This window comes from Sus scrofa, chromosome 2, assembly GCF_000003025.6.
Source record: "Sus scrofa isolate TJ Tabasco breed Duroc chromosome 2, Sscrofa11.1, whole genome shotgun sequence".
In the NCBI taxonomy this organism is placed as follows: Eukaryota; Metazoa; Chordata; class Mammalia; order Artiodactyla; family Suidae; genus Sus; species Sus scrofa.
In genome coordinates, this window is record NC_010444.4 from 12,489,874 (window position 1) to 12,506,396 (window position 16,523).

Consider the following 16,523-nt stretch of genomic DNA (forward strand, 5'->3'; position numbering starts at 1 on the left):
ACACACACACACACAGATAAATCAATTGAAGTGACATCCAAACATTTTTTTTCCTTTTCCTCTTCACCAATCCCTTTCTCACTCTGCTGGAGGGTTCTCTGCTTCTTGCAGTTGTGTTTCCCTCAATAGAAGGAGAAGGTGCTCAGTTACATCAGGAGGCACCGAGGATTCATCAACAAAAACAACGTTCCAGATATGTCTCCCTAAAATATTTGCTCATCTTGTCCTCTCCCTGTTTGACCAGTGGTCACAACAGTGAGTCATCCATTGGGCTTTAGTCCACAACAGCCTGAAATAACAGCAATTCCAGGGCTATGACCTTACACTTTCCATTTTTATTAAAACTCTCACTTCCTTCAAACCTGATTATCTTAAAGCCAGTTTTACTCCAAGCTTAGACTCTGAGTCTGCGCTAGTTGGCAGGTGTTTTCCAAATTACCCTCTTAAAACCAACGCATGAAGAATTTATCAACTCTCATACATGCAATTCCTTGACAGATTCAGGAAAACTGAATCTCTCCCCACGGAGAAGACTTTTCTGGAGGCAGTGGGATGGAAGAAATCCTCTTTACAAAAGAAGTTAGGAGCTGGGAACTAAGTTTATGCTTTTTAAGGCCTTACTAATATATTGAGTTCTGTACATTATATATAAGCTATATATAGGTGTAGTGTATAAATATAAATAAAACAGTATGACTCCCAGAGAGCCTATCATATATAGATCTAAGAAACAAGGGGACTAAAATCTGAAATCCAAACTCCTTCGGGTTGTGCATCTGTAAAATACATACCTCCACACGTTGGCATTTCCTTATCTGTCGCGTAAGATGCACACCAAATGGCCCATTGTCAGTCCCTCACTGTTTCATCCGTCTCAGATAAGGATGATGCAACGTCTATACATGCAGATCCACATTCTTGTCATTTGCTCTTATGGCTAAGGGCTCATTTCCCCTTTATCTTTTTCCAAGAAGTATGCCCACATTTCTCTTGAGGCACGCTGCAAGTTTTTTTGTTTGTTTTTGTTTTCGTTTTTTACAGCCACACTTGTGGCAGTATGGAAGTCTCTGGGGTAGGCGGTCAAATCGGATCTGCAGCGGAAGGCCTACGCCACAGCCACAGCCATGCCAGACCTGAGCTGCATCTGCTGCTTACACCAAAGCTTGCAACAATGCTGGATCCTTAACCCACTGAGTGAGGCCAGGGATTAAACCCACATCCTCATGGACACTATGTCGGATTCTTAACTTGCAGCCACAACGGGAACTTTCCCATTAAAAAATTTTCATCACGCCTTCCTTCATTAAACAGAAAGGGTCTCAAATACTATACAGATAAATCTAAGTGCACATAAACAAGCCAGTTTTTTTATTGTTGTTGTTTTGTTGTTTTTTGTTTTTTTGTTTGTTTGTTTCAGCCCCGTGGCATGTGGAAGTTTCCAGGCCAAGGATTGAACCTGTGCCACAGCAGTGACAACGTTGGATCCTTCAACTACTAGGCCTCTAGGGAACTCCAATAAGCAAGTATTCATTCTATCTATCAAAATACTGCTCTTAAACAGAAGAAACACTTTAAACAAGGGACAACAGCTTGAATGAAATAAGCCTCTATGCGGTCACTGCAAAATTCCCTACCTGCAACAAAACTACAGATGAAAGAAACAATAACCTCTAGTGGTAGCTGAATGGAAACATTTATTATCCCCTCATTTTCCTCTAACCAGGCAACTCTTCCCTAGTTCTCCCCTCACGATTTTTCTATTTGGTACTCAGCCAATGCCAGAGGCATAACCAAACTCCTCCCTCCTCTAGGCGGCCATTTCTGGCGCTCACTGATTTCCCTGTAATTCTGTACTGCTTAAACCCGCCTCACAAGTGCAGCCTGGTAGTGATCTCACAGATGCATACTGGAGAGCAGAGCCCTCCTTCCCTTGTATGCTGCAGCGCCTCACCCGGAGGGGCCCTCACAGCACAAACCTCATGGAGTTTAGGACATAAATCCATGTGGGAAAGGACATGACCTCTGGCAGCTGTCCCGCTCGGACTCAGGCTTCTTTGAATATGGACGCCTCAACCACGTCAACTAAATTGACTTGGGTCCCCAATCCAAGATCTTGAGTTTGAATTGTGTGTAATAAATGATAACACCTGAGAACTTCTGGATTCCCGCTGCACCACTAGTTCACAGGCCTGACCGAAGACGACCTTTGCTGTCTATCGTTTCAGAATCACTGACATTCCCACTGGGAATGGAGTGGGCCTCACCCTCTCCTCATGACGAAGCCCAGAGAATGTGTGGCGAAGGTCTGTGACTTTCCTGCCTGAGCAGTATTCCACCCACTGTCCACGAATGCCTGAGTTAGGGTTACAGGGCCTGTGTCACTGCATTGCTGGTTGACAACGTGAGGGAACCTGGCGTAAACCTGGGCCCAAACCCAAACTCGAGAACATCAGTGGATACTTGAAGGCACTCTGTATTACTGCACAAGTTCAAAAGTGTGGTGAACTGATCTTAAGAGCTCCACTGCGCTTTTCCTTGCTAGGTACTGGGACAATTACTGCCCTTGACACTATCAGGACAGAGCTGGGGGTTGGTTTTTGAATCCTGGAGATCGATTACATGGATATAGTTTCTAACCTTCTCTAGCAAAGGGGTGCAGTGATAGAGGTTCCTAATCAGGCCTTTAAAGTGAAGGCACATTGGCTTTGGAGTGAGAAAGAGCTGTCTCAAACTCAGCATGCCATTTGCTGGGTGGGTAACCTTGAACAAGTTACACACTTCTGTGAGCCTTTCTCATCTGCCAAATGGAAATACCACCACCTCCCTCAGTAGGGCTGTTGTGAAAATCATGATACATGTACAGAAAGCCCCTGGCATAGTGCTTCAATATAGTAGATACTCAATAAATGTTTAGTTACTATTTTTATTGTCCAAGGGTTTGAACTGGCTAGACTCTGTGATTTTTAATTCACTATTTAAGTCTTCTCAGACGAGTCATCCAGAACTAGAGTTAAAAATATATTTATCCTGTGCGGCTGTTAAATGTCTGTAAAGGGTATTTAGTGGGTAGGGAGAGGTTAGTGCACTGTGGGGGCGTCCCTGCCCTCGCTCTCTCATGGCCCCAACGCACACACACTCTCACACTAAACCTGCATGCCCATTTGTCCATGTCTCCAACCCTAGTTACAAAAATGCTTGCAGTCTTTTTTTCAAAAATAAGAATGGGAAGTGAGGCCTCAGAGAACTGTCTATTCCATTAGAATAGAAGGCAACTAAGAAAGAAGGGAGGTAACTGCTACATTTTCTTGTCCTTAGCGACATGATGGCTCCCGTGTGCTGGGACCCCAGCCTGATGAGAGGAGATGACTCGAAGGTCACGGATGGACCTCACTGTCCACTGTGAAAGCTCTTGCAGCACCTTCAGGCCCCACAGCTTCTTCTCAAAGAGACCACCACCTCCAACGCTGAGGGGCGTACCATCAGCCTCACTGGGGGGGACCTTGTGCTCCAGGAGCACCATTAATTCTTCCAGCTGGTAAGCAAAGGCAGCGACTTGGAGGACAATGGTGTGTATTGCTTGATGAAGTCATCTTCAGCTGGAGTAAAATGTTCCCGCTGGTCTTCTAACAGCCTGGCCAACATAACATGGAAGGTACGGTAAGCTCGGAGGTTCTCTTGGAGTCGCTCTGCCTCCGTCAGCTCACTCCATCGATCAGTGCTTGCCATTGGCACACCATCCACAGAGTCCAGGTTGATGTTCTCGTTCAGACCTTGATGCTTCACCTGGCCAAGGATACAGAAAAACACCACATCTTCTGTATTCATGCCACCATTCTCACTGAACCTCTAAATCTCATATACAATCTTATTCGCTTCCCTGGTCAAGGATCCAAATTGCAAAGAAAATAGAAGTCTAGAACAGGAATTCTTACTTCACTTGGGGTCCATGACTGACCTAGGAAGACCCCCATCTTCCCTGAAATTATATGTACCGCTTTGACTACTCTTCATTTTTCTCGGGAGGGATCTAGAGCTTTCACTTGAAAACCACTGACTGGCCTAGAATAATCTTTCCTTCCTATTTGAAACACCCTCCTGGAAACTGGAATAGTATAATGATACTGGAGTCTACACATTTTAAATACCCCTGAAGACACTGGGAAGCCCTACACCTGGGAAGCCCTAGAATATAGCCATCATAGAATTTTTCCAATTTTTCTCTGCTCCATTGCCCACTTTCAATGGTAAGGACAATCCTTTATTGGAGAATTCAATGGAAATTATTTTTAAAAATTGGTATTTTGAAGAGTGTGATTTCTGACTAGTAGGGCTATATGAAGATAAATTAGTTCATAAAGAACCTAAATCAGAACTCTCTACAGGAGCCTGGAGTGTTTCCATGACAGGCCTTAGGTAAAGACTGTTGGGAATATTCTTCTATCAGAAAACCTATCTGAATCTGACACTTCCTCAAGTCCCCAGTGATTCTTCTATGGCTTTTTTCTTTTTTTTTTGGCAGTGTAGGTAACCTTTCTATTTAGACACAGGGAACACTTTTGATTGTAATTCATACACAGATGCTTATACCATATAGGAGAAACTCGTTGGGTTTATACTGTTCTCTCATCCTATAAACCTCACTCTGCTTTTCATTTACCAGCTCAAAAAATCACAACAATGTACACGAAGATCCCAAATATGGTTAATGTATTCTGGTAGAACTAGGACTCGTAGGTAATCATATTAAGGTAATCATATAAGGTAATCATATTAAGAACAGCCTCCAAGATATATAACCAATTCTATCTAGAAGCCGTATTTTCTTATTCAAGGAACATGTCTCCTAGATAGCCTACAGAAAGAAAATAAGGTCTCATGAGTTTCCTCAAGGGAAGGGGCCATGTCAAATGATAGGTGCCCAATATACAAATGACTGTATGGTTAGGTCTTGCATAGCTGGTAACGGCCTGAAGCATGATGGTAAGGGGCTGGATCAGAAGAAGTGAGGTGAAAAGACACAACAGGAAAACAGGCAACTTACATAAGCTTCCATAAGAGCAGTCAGGTCTGAACGAATCTTCCTTGCTAGCCAGATAGAGCGGCTACAGAGGTCCCGGCGGTGAGGGGTCAGCGGTGAATGCTCTGCAAAAGCCATCCCCTAACTCAACTGTCCCAGGAAACAAGTGAGCTGGGTTTGTTTCTGTCTATACTGGTCCAAATAAGCAATGTGACTCTCAGACTAAATCCACTGGGCATTTCTCTACTAATGGAATTGTGCACCCCCACCCCCTGCCTGACTCAGAGGTGGCAGCAAATTCCTGGCTGTGGATTTTTGTGCCTGTGGAATCAAAGGCCCCTTTTTAATCAGCTTTTTTCCTGTAGCGTCTGCCTCCATCTCTCTCCTCCACTCAGTGCCTAGTGTACTTGTTTTTAAGTCATTGTTTTGCTTTTGCTCTTAGCAACAAGGTCACTGTCACACTAATCCCATGACACCCTTGCCTAATGTAATCTATTTTATATACACATTTAATCCGTTCATTTTATTACCACCTTCACTGTGCTCCCCATATCCTTTTCTTTCTTCTTTGGTGTGGTAAAGTACTCCCTAATATTAAATTATTCTTATTGATAACGGCTGTCATTCATTAAGCATCTACCCTAGGCCAGACACTGCTAACTGTTTTAAAGTCTTTATTTGATCTTTAGAATAATTCTACAAGAGTTTCCTCAGTTTTACATAAGAAGAAATGGAAGCTTAAAGAAATTAATGTGCACAAAATCCAGTAACTTAGGTTCAAAATTTAAATATAGGTCTTTGATTCTACAACTGTTTCTCCCACTGAATTTCCAATTTCATTCTTTAGGTAGTTCATATTTCATTCAAGATACAAAGTTTACATGAAATAGAACCTGTAAAAATACCACATCATTTCACTCCCATCCTTTGCTATGTATTTAAATTTACACTTGATTAAAAATCAGCTAAGGAAGCATCTCTAATCCCAGTCATGGTACTTTCCTTGTAGCTACAGCATGAGGAAGGTGCTGTTTATGCCTGTTCTCTTCCGAAGGACAGGAAACACCCAACCCTGACTTGGTAACATTTCTAAGGCAGTCTCACTCAAGTGACAACATGCTTTCCTTTTTTCTTCTTTACCCAGCCATACCACACTGCTTCTTAACAAAATAATACACTGAACTTTCAAATGAAGGCAGAGTTTAAAAGTGCTTGGAGAGCTGTTGTTCCATTGCATTTAACTCAGAGGTTACAGGATGATGCCAATTGGGTAAGAGGACAAGTTTCATCCCCAAATGAATTATAGCTTTCATTAATCCATATCATGGACATGACCTCCAAATTCAAAGACATGCCTTCTCAGGGGCAAAAATCCCATACATCAACAATAATCGAGGGACAAAGGAGAAAAGAAGGAGGCCTGAGTGGCTGTCACAGTAGGCATTTTAAGAAAGCAGTCTTTTTTTTTTTTTTTCTTTTTTAAACTTTGTACTCATACAGACATGGAGTTTTGTGAAGAAGCACTGGAAATTGTAAGTGCTGTCAGGGTTGTCATTATCAGCATGAAATTAACCTCAGAGCTTCTGTAACCTTCTCTTAACTAGATTAAGACAGGGCTCCTCTCCTAGACTGGCAAGACATGGAAAGGACTTCCAAGTGTGCCAAAGGATCACAGAATCATACGGCATCTCAGCACAGGAAACCAAGAACTAAACGGAGTCAAAAGTAAACCATCTTATTCTCATAAGAGTAAAGAGACTCTGCCACATAAAAACCTGCTGAGGGCACTTGGTTTTCACATTTAGCAGCACCAACCACTTCACCTCGGGATAACTGTAACTCAGTACAACCAAGGAATACCAGCTGCTTCCATGAAGACAACTTTTATTTTTCTTCTTTACATATTTATTTTGGATATGCCTTACCTAGATTAAGAGAAAACAAGGATTTGAAAAGCAGAGTATCCCTTTTATTATAATTTCTTTTTACATAACCTTTTCAACCTAGATTCAGGTAACTACCTGTCTCTCCCGTTAAAGGAGAAGGGTCCTGCATATTACGACAGGCAAAAAAGGTTTTTAGGAAATAAAATATTTTAAATTGATTCATTACACTTTTTCAATTTTCTTGAGTACATTGGAAGAAAGTGGGAAAAAGACAGAAGGAGGGAAAAATGGTACTTCAAACAGCCAGACTCTAACAACCTTAGTTAGGTTTAGTACACTCTTTATATTTCTTTCTCCAAATATGTACGAAGGAGGTTCAAGTGCTCTATGTGGATGCTTTTCCGTACATTACTGTGTCTATCTTTTGACTCCCAGTAATCCTTGCCAGTGTTTATCTAAACTTTGAAGTATATTAAGTCTCAATTACGCAAAATAACCCTGGGGAACAACAAACAAGGAGGGAAGCACATCTTGCAGAAGTAATACCTGTATCAAGTATATTTTTCAGAATTTAGAATTGCCAATTCAAGATGGAGAATATGCAGTGGGAAGAGTTATTAAAAAGGCAATAGAATTTGACTAAGAGTAGGAAATGCAGGATTTTAAGATTAAAAGAGTTCCTTAAGAAGGACAATGAAGTAAACAGCATGAGAAGCAGAAAGGAAAAGCGAGGATGAGAATCTAGTAGAGGCAGTTTACTTAAAGCAATTCTACTTTGCTAGCATCCCTTTCTCAAAGGGAAACCAAATCCATGAAAAATACCTTAAAATTTATTGCAAACTGCTACAATAATTTACTGAAGCAAACTGCAAGCAAACCACAGCTGTGAAGAGGACTAAAAAAGAGAAAGTTTCCAATTTTTAGAACTAAACAGTTGCTTTTGGTAGGAGGAATGCAATAGAGGGAAGAACATACTGTTGTTCCTCAATCTCGCGAAGTTTTCTTTTTTTTTAAATGCAGTTTGCTTTTGTGTAGGTGGCTAAAATACCTGATGACTAATCACTGCGAATGTAATTTATGGAGACAAAGGACAAGATAAATGCGGCAGGTCATGAGGTAAGTAAGTGTAGGATATAGATGCTAGCTGGCGAAACAGTACAAAAAGGACGTCCAGCTACGGGAGTAGAACAGCTCTGCTACACACCCATCCAATCAATCTGAAAATATTTTCAAATCCACTCAACATACCAATGTCAACTTCAAATCCTTACTGTGGGCAGGAAAGCATAGTCTATATCCCTTCTATCTTTATTCCATTTTCTACCCCCACCCTGGAAGGATGGAAAAATCTGCAACACTGAAAGAAACAATAGTGCATTTAAGACTGTTCACTGTAGGTGTTTCCCTCCCTATTCTCTGGCATCCCAATCACTGACATTAGTGGGTGTAAAGTGAGCCTCTTTCAGAGATGACATTTTGTTACCCTTCTTCTGTGGGGGGAAAAAAAAATCAAAGAGAAAATTGATAAACTTTGTAGTTTTAGTGTTTGTGAAAAAACAAGCTCTTCCTTATTTTGTTCTCAACAAAACTTCATTCTTTCCAACAGCCATCATACATTTCTGACAAACAATGAATAGGGCAAGTCTTTAATTCTAGCTTCTGAGTACATAGGATAGAAACTGCACTTCTAATTCTCTAAAAATGAGCCAAAACAATTTTTTTTTAGTTTTCTGGGAGTTAAGCTGTACAAAAATACTGTCTTTCCCATGGACAGTAGTTAAGTCATCCACCGAATGAAAATTCCTATCTCGGGAAGTACTAATTCCCAGAATTTCAGGGAAAGCCAAAGTATTATACAGATTATTCACTTTGTTGAAATCTTTCTTCTTCTGAAGTATTATTAAAAGGGAAACAAAACAGCAATCTTCTTTGACTTAAAACTGTATGACTCAGACCATTCCTTCACTGATGGCAGTGTCCTTCACTAATCGGGAGCTGGAATGAACCAATGATAAAAAGCAAAGCAAAAGCAAAAGCAGAGCAAGGGGCCAGAGCTGGGCTAATAGGGAATCTATGTATAAAGTAATGCTGGGGACAAAAAGAAAATGAATTCACAAGAGAAAATCTTTTATCTGTAATTCAGACCCTGAACAACCTTCCTGATTCCCTCAAAATTCCTAAATCCCAATGCTCTAAAAACTCAAAGAGCACTAATTACCACAAACCTAACATTCTTCCCTAAAGAGGTTTCTGAAAAAGCACTCGGCTACTGTAGTGATTTTGTTAGTGCTGAGGACCAGCGTTCTTCAAAGGCCACTGGAGAGCTATGATTTTAGAGGCTGGCTGAGCTTCTTCAACTTTATATCTTGCCTTCTATTAAGTACCTCTTATGCAAAGGACCCCGTGTCAGAATAATCTAATCTCTCCCAGCCCCCCAAATATAGCAACAAAGACCAAAAAAAAAAAAAAAAAAAAAAATCAGACTTTCCATTAATAAATAAGGACTCTCAGGTTCCACAACACAAAAACATACATGTTCAAAGTGCAAATTTCTGCCATTAGTCTGGGACTTTCTCACCATCTCACTGATGCAGAGAGCTGTCTTATGGTCAGAGACCATGTAGAAGGCAGCTCCCCAGCCTGTTGGGAGCCTGCTTCCAAGCAAGTGAGCACCATTGAGAACCTTATGGAGCTGTGGGGAAGGGGACTGAGGAAGGTGATGAAGGTTAGAGGGGGAGGGAGGTCCCCATGTATCTGCCCTTTCCTAATCCCAGGGGAATGGAGGAAAAGGGGAGGAGAGATGTGTGCTGTTTTAACAGCTCACTCTAAGGGGCCCTAAAGTGCCAAGTCAAGCTGCCAGCCTCAAGAGATTAGAATTATATGATACTTTTTGAAGATAAATGTGCCGCAGGGGTAGAAGCCAGAACCACAGGGCAGCAGTAAAGGAGGAGGGGTTTAGAGGATATTAATATACTATTAAGAGTTAGAAGCTGATCCAGAGCACATCAGAGTTAGAGGTTGAACAGGGGATCTGTTGATGAGCAGAAGTCTGCCTGGCTGGAACTGAGTACAAGAATAACTCTTACATTAAGAGCTGCTGTTGCTTCTTCTTCTTCTAGCTTTCTGATAAAGGCAACATCAGTTTTATGAAGGGGACAATAGAGGGAGTAGAGGGGATATGTGTATGGGTGTGTGTGTGTGTGTGTGTGTGTGTGGTGTGTGTGCTGTGATCCACAATTGAAAGAGCAGGCCCTTCAGTTATTTTACTAGATTTTAAATGCTTTAAATTTTTTTTGTCCTTTTTAACTTTTAAATACAAAGTCTTAGCTGTCCCAGTGCCCAAAGTCTTCCCTTCCACTAAGGTCCAGTAGAGTCTGAATCTTCAATCAGAACCTCTGTGGTAGCACCGAGTATATCCGAGTTCATGACCAGCCCTTCAGTGCCCCCACTGCTGCCGCTTCCCACAAAGAGCTTCCCATCAGCCATCAGGCTCACCCGCTCCGTCCCACTACAGTAGGACTTTGACATCCCTTCAGCTTCCAGCAGGAGGCACTCTCCAGAGGTGGAGTTTCCCAAGGGCTCAGGAAGAAGAGGAAGACCCTGACCGTCTGCAGGTTGTGTCAGGGACTCGGGATTAGTGCCCAAGATATCTGTGCTGGTGATGAGGGCGCCTGCATTGGCAGCCAGAGCTTCGGCAATCAGCACCTCAGGGTGGCTTTTTGCTTTGTGAGCCACTACGCTGTCCTTCTTCTCAAATTTTTTGCCACAGATATTGCAAGAAAACTGGTAGAAGGAGTCTGCATCATGCTTCTTCATGTGCCAATTAAGGGATGCCTTCTGCCGACAAGTAAATCCACAGATCTCACATCTAAGGAGAGTGGAAAAGGAGATGGCTGGTCAAAAAGAGACATACAGAGACCTCTTGGAGTTCCTCACCCCAGTTGTGGCTCAGCGGTAACAAACCCAACTAGTGTCCATGAGAACATGGGCAGTCCCTGGCCCCACTCAGCGGCTTAAGGATCTGGCATTGCTGTGAGCTGTGGTGTAGGTCATAGATATGGCTCTAATCTGGCATTGCTGTGGCTGTGGTGTATGCAGGCAGATGCGGCTCAGATTCGACCCCTGGCCTGGGAACGTCCATGTTAGGGTCAGGTTGAGAATTTAGAATTTAGAGGTCACATACATACTAACATGTACGTCTTGAGAAAGATTAGGAAAAGCTGATAGAAAACTAATCTGATTTTTTCTCCTTCTGTCTGTTTGAAAAAGGAAACAGAAGAAAAAGGTCACTGACAGCTTCCTCAATCAATGGCAAAATCAATTAATTTGGTAAAAATAAATAGCAGTGGCAAATGGAATGCTATAAAGGGGCTGGTCCTCAACTGGGGTGCATGCACCTCTCCACCCAGCTGCTGGCCAGGAAGGAAGTACTCACTGCAGTGGCTTCTCGCCAGTGTGAATCATCCGGTGCACTGCCAGGTTGTGGGAACTCTTGAAGGCTCGGGCGCAGTATTCACAGATATAATCTCTCTGATCTGAGAAGAAAGACAATGCGGTTAGTGCCCCTCTTAAATATTTTTCTCCTTGCTTACAACAAGTAAGCAGATAATTAGGCACGTAAATTCAGAGAAAGAGCAATACTGTTTTTAACATATAAGTACTTTGGATAAACAAATCTTTAAAGTGAGTAATACTGTTTTCATCTGTTGAAGTCCATTCATTCAGTCGCATAAGAACAACAACAAAAGACAAAAAACACAGCTAGAAGAAATATGAGACCTGGAATCCCAATCTCAATTTTACCAATAATCCAAGTAAACAACTAATTTTCCATAGATTTTAAAACATCTTCTTCATAGACTGTGAAAGCTGAATGCATTTGGCATTTGGCATTCAACCACCACCTCCACAGTAACAACAAAAGAATGTGGCATTTCCTAAATAAAACAGTGATCCACATCTGAAGTGTTGTTACTCATATCTTCTGTTTCAAGTTTAAAACAATGTACCCAAGATGAACAATTTAAACTCTTAAAAACTGAAGTTACTGCCATCAAATATATGTAACAGTACCTATATTTCTTTGCCTTATTCTCTTACCCCACATCTTTTACACCATTCAACCACTTCCCTATCATTTCACAGTGCCCCAAATTTCACAGGAATTTTGATGAATTTGGATATGGAATCTATGGGGCAAAGGAGCATTGTACCTTATTACTTTATTGACTGGTTGGGGAGAAAATAGACAAACAGAGGCTGAAAATATATTTGTTGAATAAATGGCCAATATACATTTTCTATGCCTTTCGACTTAAAATGATTAGAAACAGTCACAGTGAAAATACAAGGATAAGTTAAAAGGCAAACAATATCCAATTTAATCCTATTATACTCCATCCTAAACAGTTCTAAAACCAAGTGTGGGAGAAGAACCACCTTCTCCTCAATCCTGAATGCACTGAGGCATCACCTGGGGGTCTTACTAGATGTAGATGCTGACTTGGCAGGTCTAAGGCAGGGCCTGAGCTTCTCTAAGAGGAGTTCAAGTGATGCCCAATGCTTGCTGGTCTATGTTCTACATGATGCGTAGCAGGATCTAAAAATGTACACTTCTAACTCAGGAACAATTTTTAGCACCTCCTGGGTCTTGTCCACTTTTTGAGCTCCATGGTAGCATGACAAACTCAGGCGGGGCATCTATTTACTTAAACATACACATTATATTTTCAAAGGGAGCCTGTCTACATGAATGCAGAAAAGGAAAACCCTCTAACTCTGACATCATAAAATTGTATTACCCAAATAGAAACGTTTGGAATGGACTGAATTTTTTTTTTTTCTTCTCAATTTTTTTCTTTTTTGGCTGCACCCATGGCATATGAAGTTCCTGGGCCAGGGACTGAATCCCAGCTGCAGCTATGCCCTATACCACAAGCAATGCTGGATCTTTAACCCACTGTGCCAGGCCAGGGATCAAGCCTGCACCTCCACAGTGACAGAGATACAACAGAGCTAACACTGGATCCTGCTGCATCACAGCAGGAACTCTAGGAAAGGACTGAATTTCTAAAACACTGTTTGTCATAGTAGGCTTGTGTTATTTAGCTAAATTGGTTGTCAGAAATTCCTTTTCTACAGGATAAAGCAGAGTAACAGGGAGAAGGAATGGAGAAATGGCAGCTGCTATCAGAGAACAGTGAAGACAGCATTCTCTCTGAAGAAATACAGTAAAATGCAGACTGCAGTGGAGTCTCTGGAGTGATTAAGACTGAGTATAAATTCTGGTGCTATGGGAGTCTACCAGGTGCCTGCCCTTGTGCTGTACTTTCTATGTTATCTCATTTTATCCTTATAATAATTCAGTGTTACTGGTATCACCATTAGCCTTATTTTACAAATAAGGAAAAGTGAGAAGAAAAGAAATGAAGTAACTTTTCTAAGTCACATATGTAGTAAATGATGAAAAGGGTGTATAAATATATATCAATATGACCTTGTGCAGGAGCTTTGAAATCTCTACAACTGAAACTCCTGGTTTTACCCTCTAAGGATTATTAAGAAGAAAACATATAGTAAATAATCAAGTGTCTTGCATGTACTCAATTACTTCTAATACCCAGCCCAATTTGTTCCTATTACCTGCACTGCACTGAGACTGTCAAGTGGCTACAAATGAATGATGTTGGAATCTATTCTATAATAGGTATTATAAAGACATTCAGTTTTTCTTTTTGAGTCAATAGCTCCTACAGCGGGTTACATGTGAATTTAATAGCTAGTCTTTATGATTTCAACAGCAGCAGAAGTTCCAGGAGCTTTTTAGTAGTTAACACTAACTATACGCAAGCCTCCTTACCATTAGGCTTTCTCTACACACTCTTCAGTCCAGGTAGATATTACTGTATCTATCTACCTGAAGCAGAATTAGAAAACCCTGGTGCTGCTAAGACCTATCTGTGTGACCAGAGCCAAATTACCTAATGCTTCTTAGCCTCTGGCTTTTTAGCTGTGAAACAAGGCTACTAGGAGTTCCCATTGTAGCTCGGTGGGTTAAGGATCCAATGTTGCCACAAGCTGTGGTGTAGGTCACAGATGTGACTGGGATCCTGCATTGCTGTGGCTGTGGTGTAGGCTGGCATCTGCAGCTCCGATCAGACTCCTAACCTGGAAACTTCCATATGCCACAGGTGGGGGGCCCTTAAAAAAAAAAAAAAAAAAGGCTACTCTAACCAAACAATACTTTGAGCAACCTGATAAACATTTTACTTCAGAAAGTCACCTGTGTGATGTTTGGCATGTCGTAGAAGTTGCTTCTGGAGCCTGAAGAGTCTCCCACAGGAGGGATGGGGACATACGTATTTCTTCTTCAGCAAATGCTGATATTTAATGTGGTGCTACAACAGTAAGAGGAAGTGAAGTGGGATAAAAAATAAGCCTTCTAGAAAGCTTAGCTTATTCCTTTGCTAAGTCAAAAGTAACGAAGGAAAACCACTCTGTATATGAACAGGGAGCAGCACAGTAAATGGCTAAGAATACAGGCTTTAAGAAACAGATAGACCTGGATTCCAATCTGGCTCTGCCATTCATTAGCGGTGTGACCTCAGAAGATGTAAACTCCAGTTCTCATTATGACAAAAGAATGGTAGCTATTATGATAATAGAAGCAGAATCAAAAAGGCCTTAGTAAAAATTATACTTGCTGCTAAAGATCAAACAAGCACTTCTTAAGCTCTAATGATTAGTATTTCAACTTCATGTTTTCTGCCAGACCTAAATACAAGTTGCATCTTTGCTCACTTAAGAAAAATCTACTCACTTAAACTAAAAACATTTAAAATTTATTCTATACAGTACTTGAGAAGTCACAGGTTTCAGTTGCTAGTTTTATTCTTTAAAAATACACCTTAAAATAAAATCTGTTCAACTGTGTCCTGGTGTGTTGTTACACAATCATCTTTTCTATCAGAGTATTTACACCATAATGAGAAACACTGGAATGCTCCCAAGAGTCCAAGGAAATATTTAAGCTCAAGTTCTTAGTCACTTGAAAAATAAATAAATAAAACACAAAAACTAACAAAGACACAACTGAAATAACTTTAAAAAAAGATCTTCCTTAACATTATACACTAATTTATTATTATCATTCTTTTGTCTTTTTAGGGCTGCACCCACAGCATCTGGAGGTTCCCGGGCTAGGGGTTGAATTGGAGCTGCAGCTGCTGGCCTACACCACAGCCACAGCAACGCAGGATCGGAGCCGCATCTGTGACCTATACACCACAGCTCAAAGCAACGCCAGATCCTTAACCCACTGAGTGAGGTCAGGGATCAAACCAGTGTCTTCTCGGATGGTAGTCAGATTCATTTCTGCTGAGCCACGACGGGAACTCCTTGACATGATAAATTAATGATAAAGCCTACACATGATCACAAACTGTGAAGTCTCATGAAGTATGAGAACTAGTAATGGAACACAACCTGAAAGGCTGCCTTATTTACCAACTTCACTGACCTGCAAATAGCGAGGGTGAGCAAGAACAGTTCCACATCCTTCCATTTCACAACGGACATACTGGATTGGAGGCTTTTTTCTATTATCAATATGTAGGAGAAAGTTAGCAACAGAAAAGAGGTAGTCTGCACAGTGGCCTTTAACTCAAACTGCACAACAGGGAATAGCTATTTTATAATATGGAGAATCAAAGTCTCTTGTCTATAGCTTGCACGGAAATTATGTTAGAAGTAACCAGAAACTGCCAAATATTTAGAGTTTTCAAAAAAGAGCACAAAATAAACTAGCAACCTCCCAAAAGGCAGAGAAGTGTTAACATTTTTAAAAACTTTAAGATCCTGAAATGGAAATTTTAAAATAGTAACTTTGCGTCAAGGATGTTAGGAAAGTTGTTTTTGTGAAATTTTTAACTAGCCATTCCTGCAGGATAATTATGACTGCGGAACATGCAAGTGTTAAGTGTCTACCACCAGAGAGAAGGCCCAACACAACAGATGTACAAATTACTCACCTCCTTTTGGGTAATCGTGGACTTTTGTCATCTTTTCGTCTTCTTCCTCTCCTATAATTAAAGAACAGAGTAACTGATTGAAACATATATTCCAGATTGAAGCTTATAATGTAAAGGATAGCTGAGGACATACACTCAAAACCAAAGAGCAGGTGGCAGACACAAAGAATAACCCAGGATACATAAACTCAAAGACATATCTGACAAACCAAAGATTTCACCACTCCGAAGTAATTTCACTTCAAATAAGTCTGCACCACATATTAAATACATATCTTTCATAAACTACACATTACTATGGAAGAGCTGGATAAACTCCAAGGTTCTAGGAGTTCCCATCATGGCTCAGCAGCAGTAGGTTAAGGATCTGGCGTTGCTGTGAGCTGTGGTGTAGGTCCCAGATGCAGCCTGGATCCTGCGTTGCTGTGGCTGTGGCGTAGGCTGGTAGCTACAGCTCAGATTAGACTACTAGCCTGGGGAACTTCCGTATGCCACAGGTGTGGCCCTTTAAAAAAAAAAAAAAAAAAAAAAAAAAAAAAAACCCTCAAGGTTCCTACTTGAAGAACCGTTTCAGTGAAAAGTCTACCATTT

General features: G+C 41.1%; 2 protein-coding genes across 3 annotated transcripts in view; both read right to left on the reverse strand.

The window, feature by feature from the left end:
- Positions 2,904 to 5,528, reverse strand: CNTF (ciliary neurotrophic factor). The gene is given in 3 exon segments (XM_003122707.4): positions 2,904 to 3,585; positions 3,588 to 3,783; positions 5,042 to 5,528. Coding segments are annotated over 3 exon segments (600 nt in total). The 5' UTR covers positions 5,156 to 5,528; the 3' UTR covers positions 2,904 to 3,295.
- Positions 5,675 to 16,523, reverse strand: part of ZFP91 (ZFP91 zinc finger protein) — a 36,734-nt gene continuing 25,885 nt past the window's right edge. For both annotated transcript variants that reach the window (XM_021083007.1, XM_021083008.1), the window contains exons 7-11: positions 15,933 to 15,983; positions 15,422 to 15,500; positions 14,186 to 14,300; positions 11,339 to 11,438; positions 5,675 to 10,771 (exon numbers count right to left, since the gene is read on the reverse strand). In XM_021083007.1, the coding sequence (XP_020938666.1) occupies positions 10,261 to 10,771; positions 11,339 to 11,438; positions 14,186 to 14,300; positions 15,422 to 15,500; positions 15,933 to 15,983 (856 nt within the window). In that variant the 3' untranslated portion in view covers positions 5,675 to 10,260. The remainder of the gene's footprint in view (positions 10,772 to 11,338; positions 11,439 to 14,185; positions 14,301 to 15,421; positions 15,501 to 15,932; positions 15,984 to 16,523) is intronic.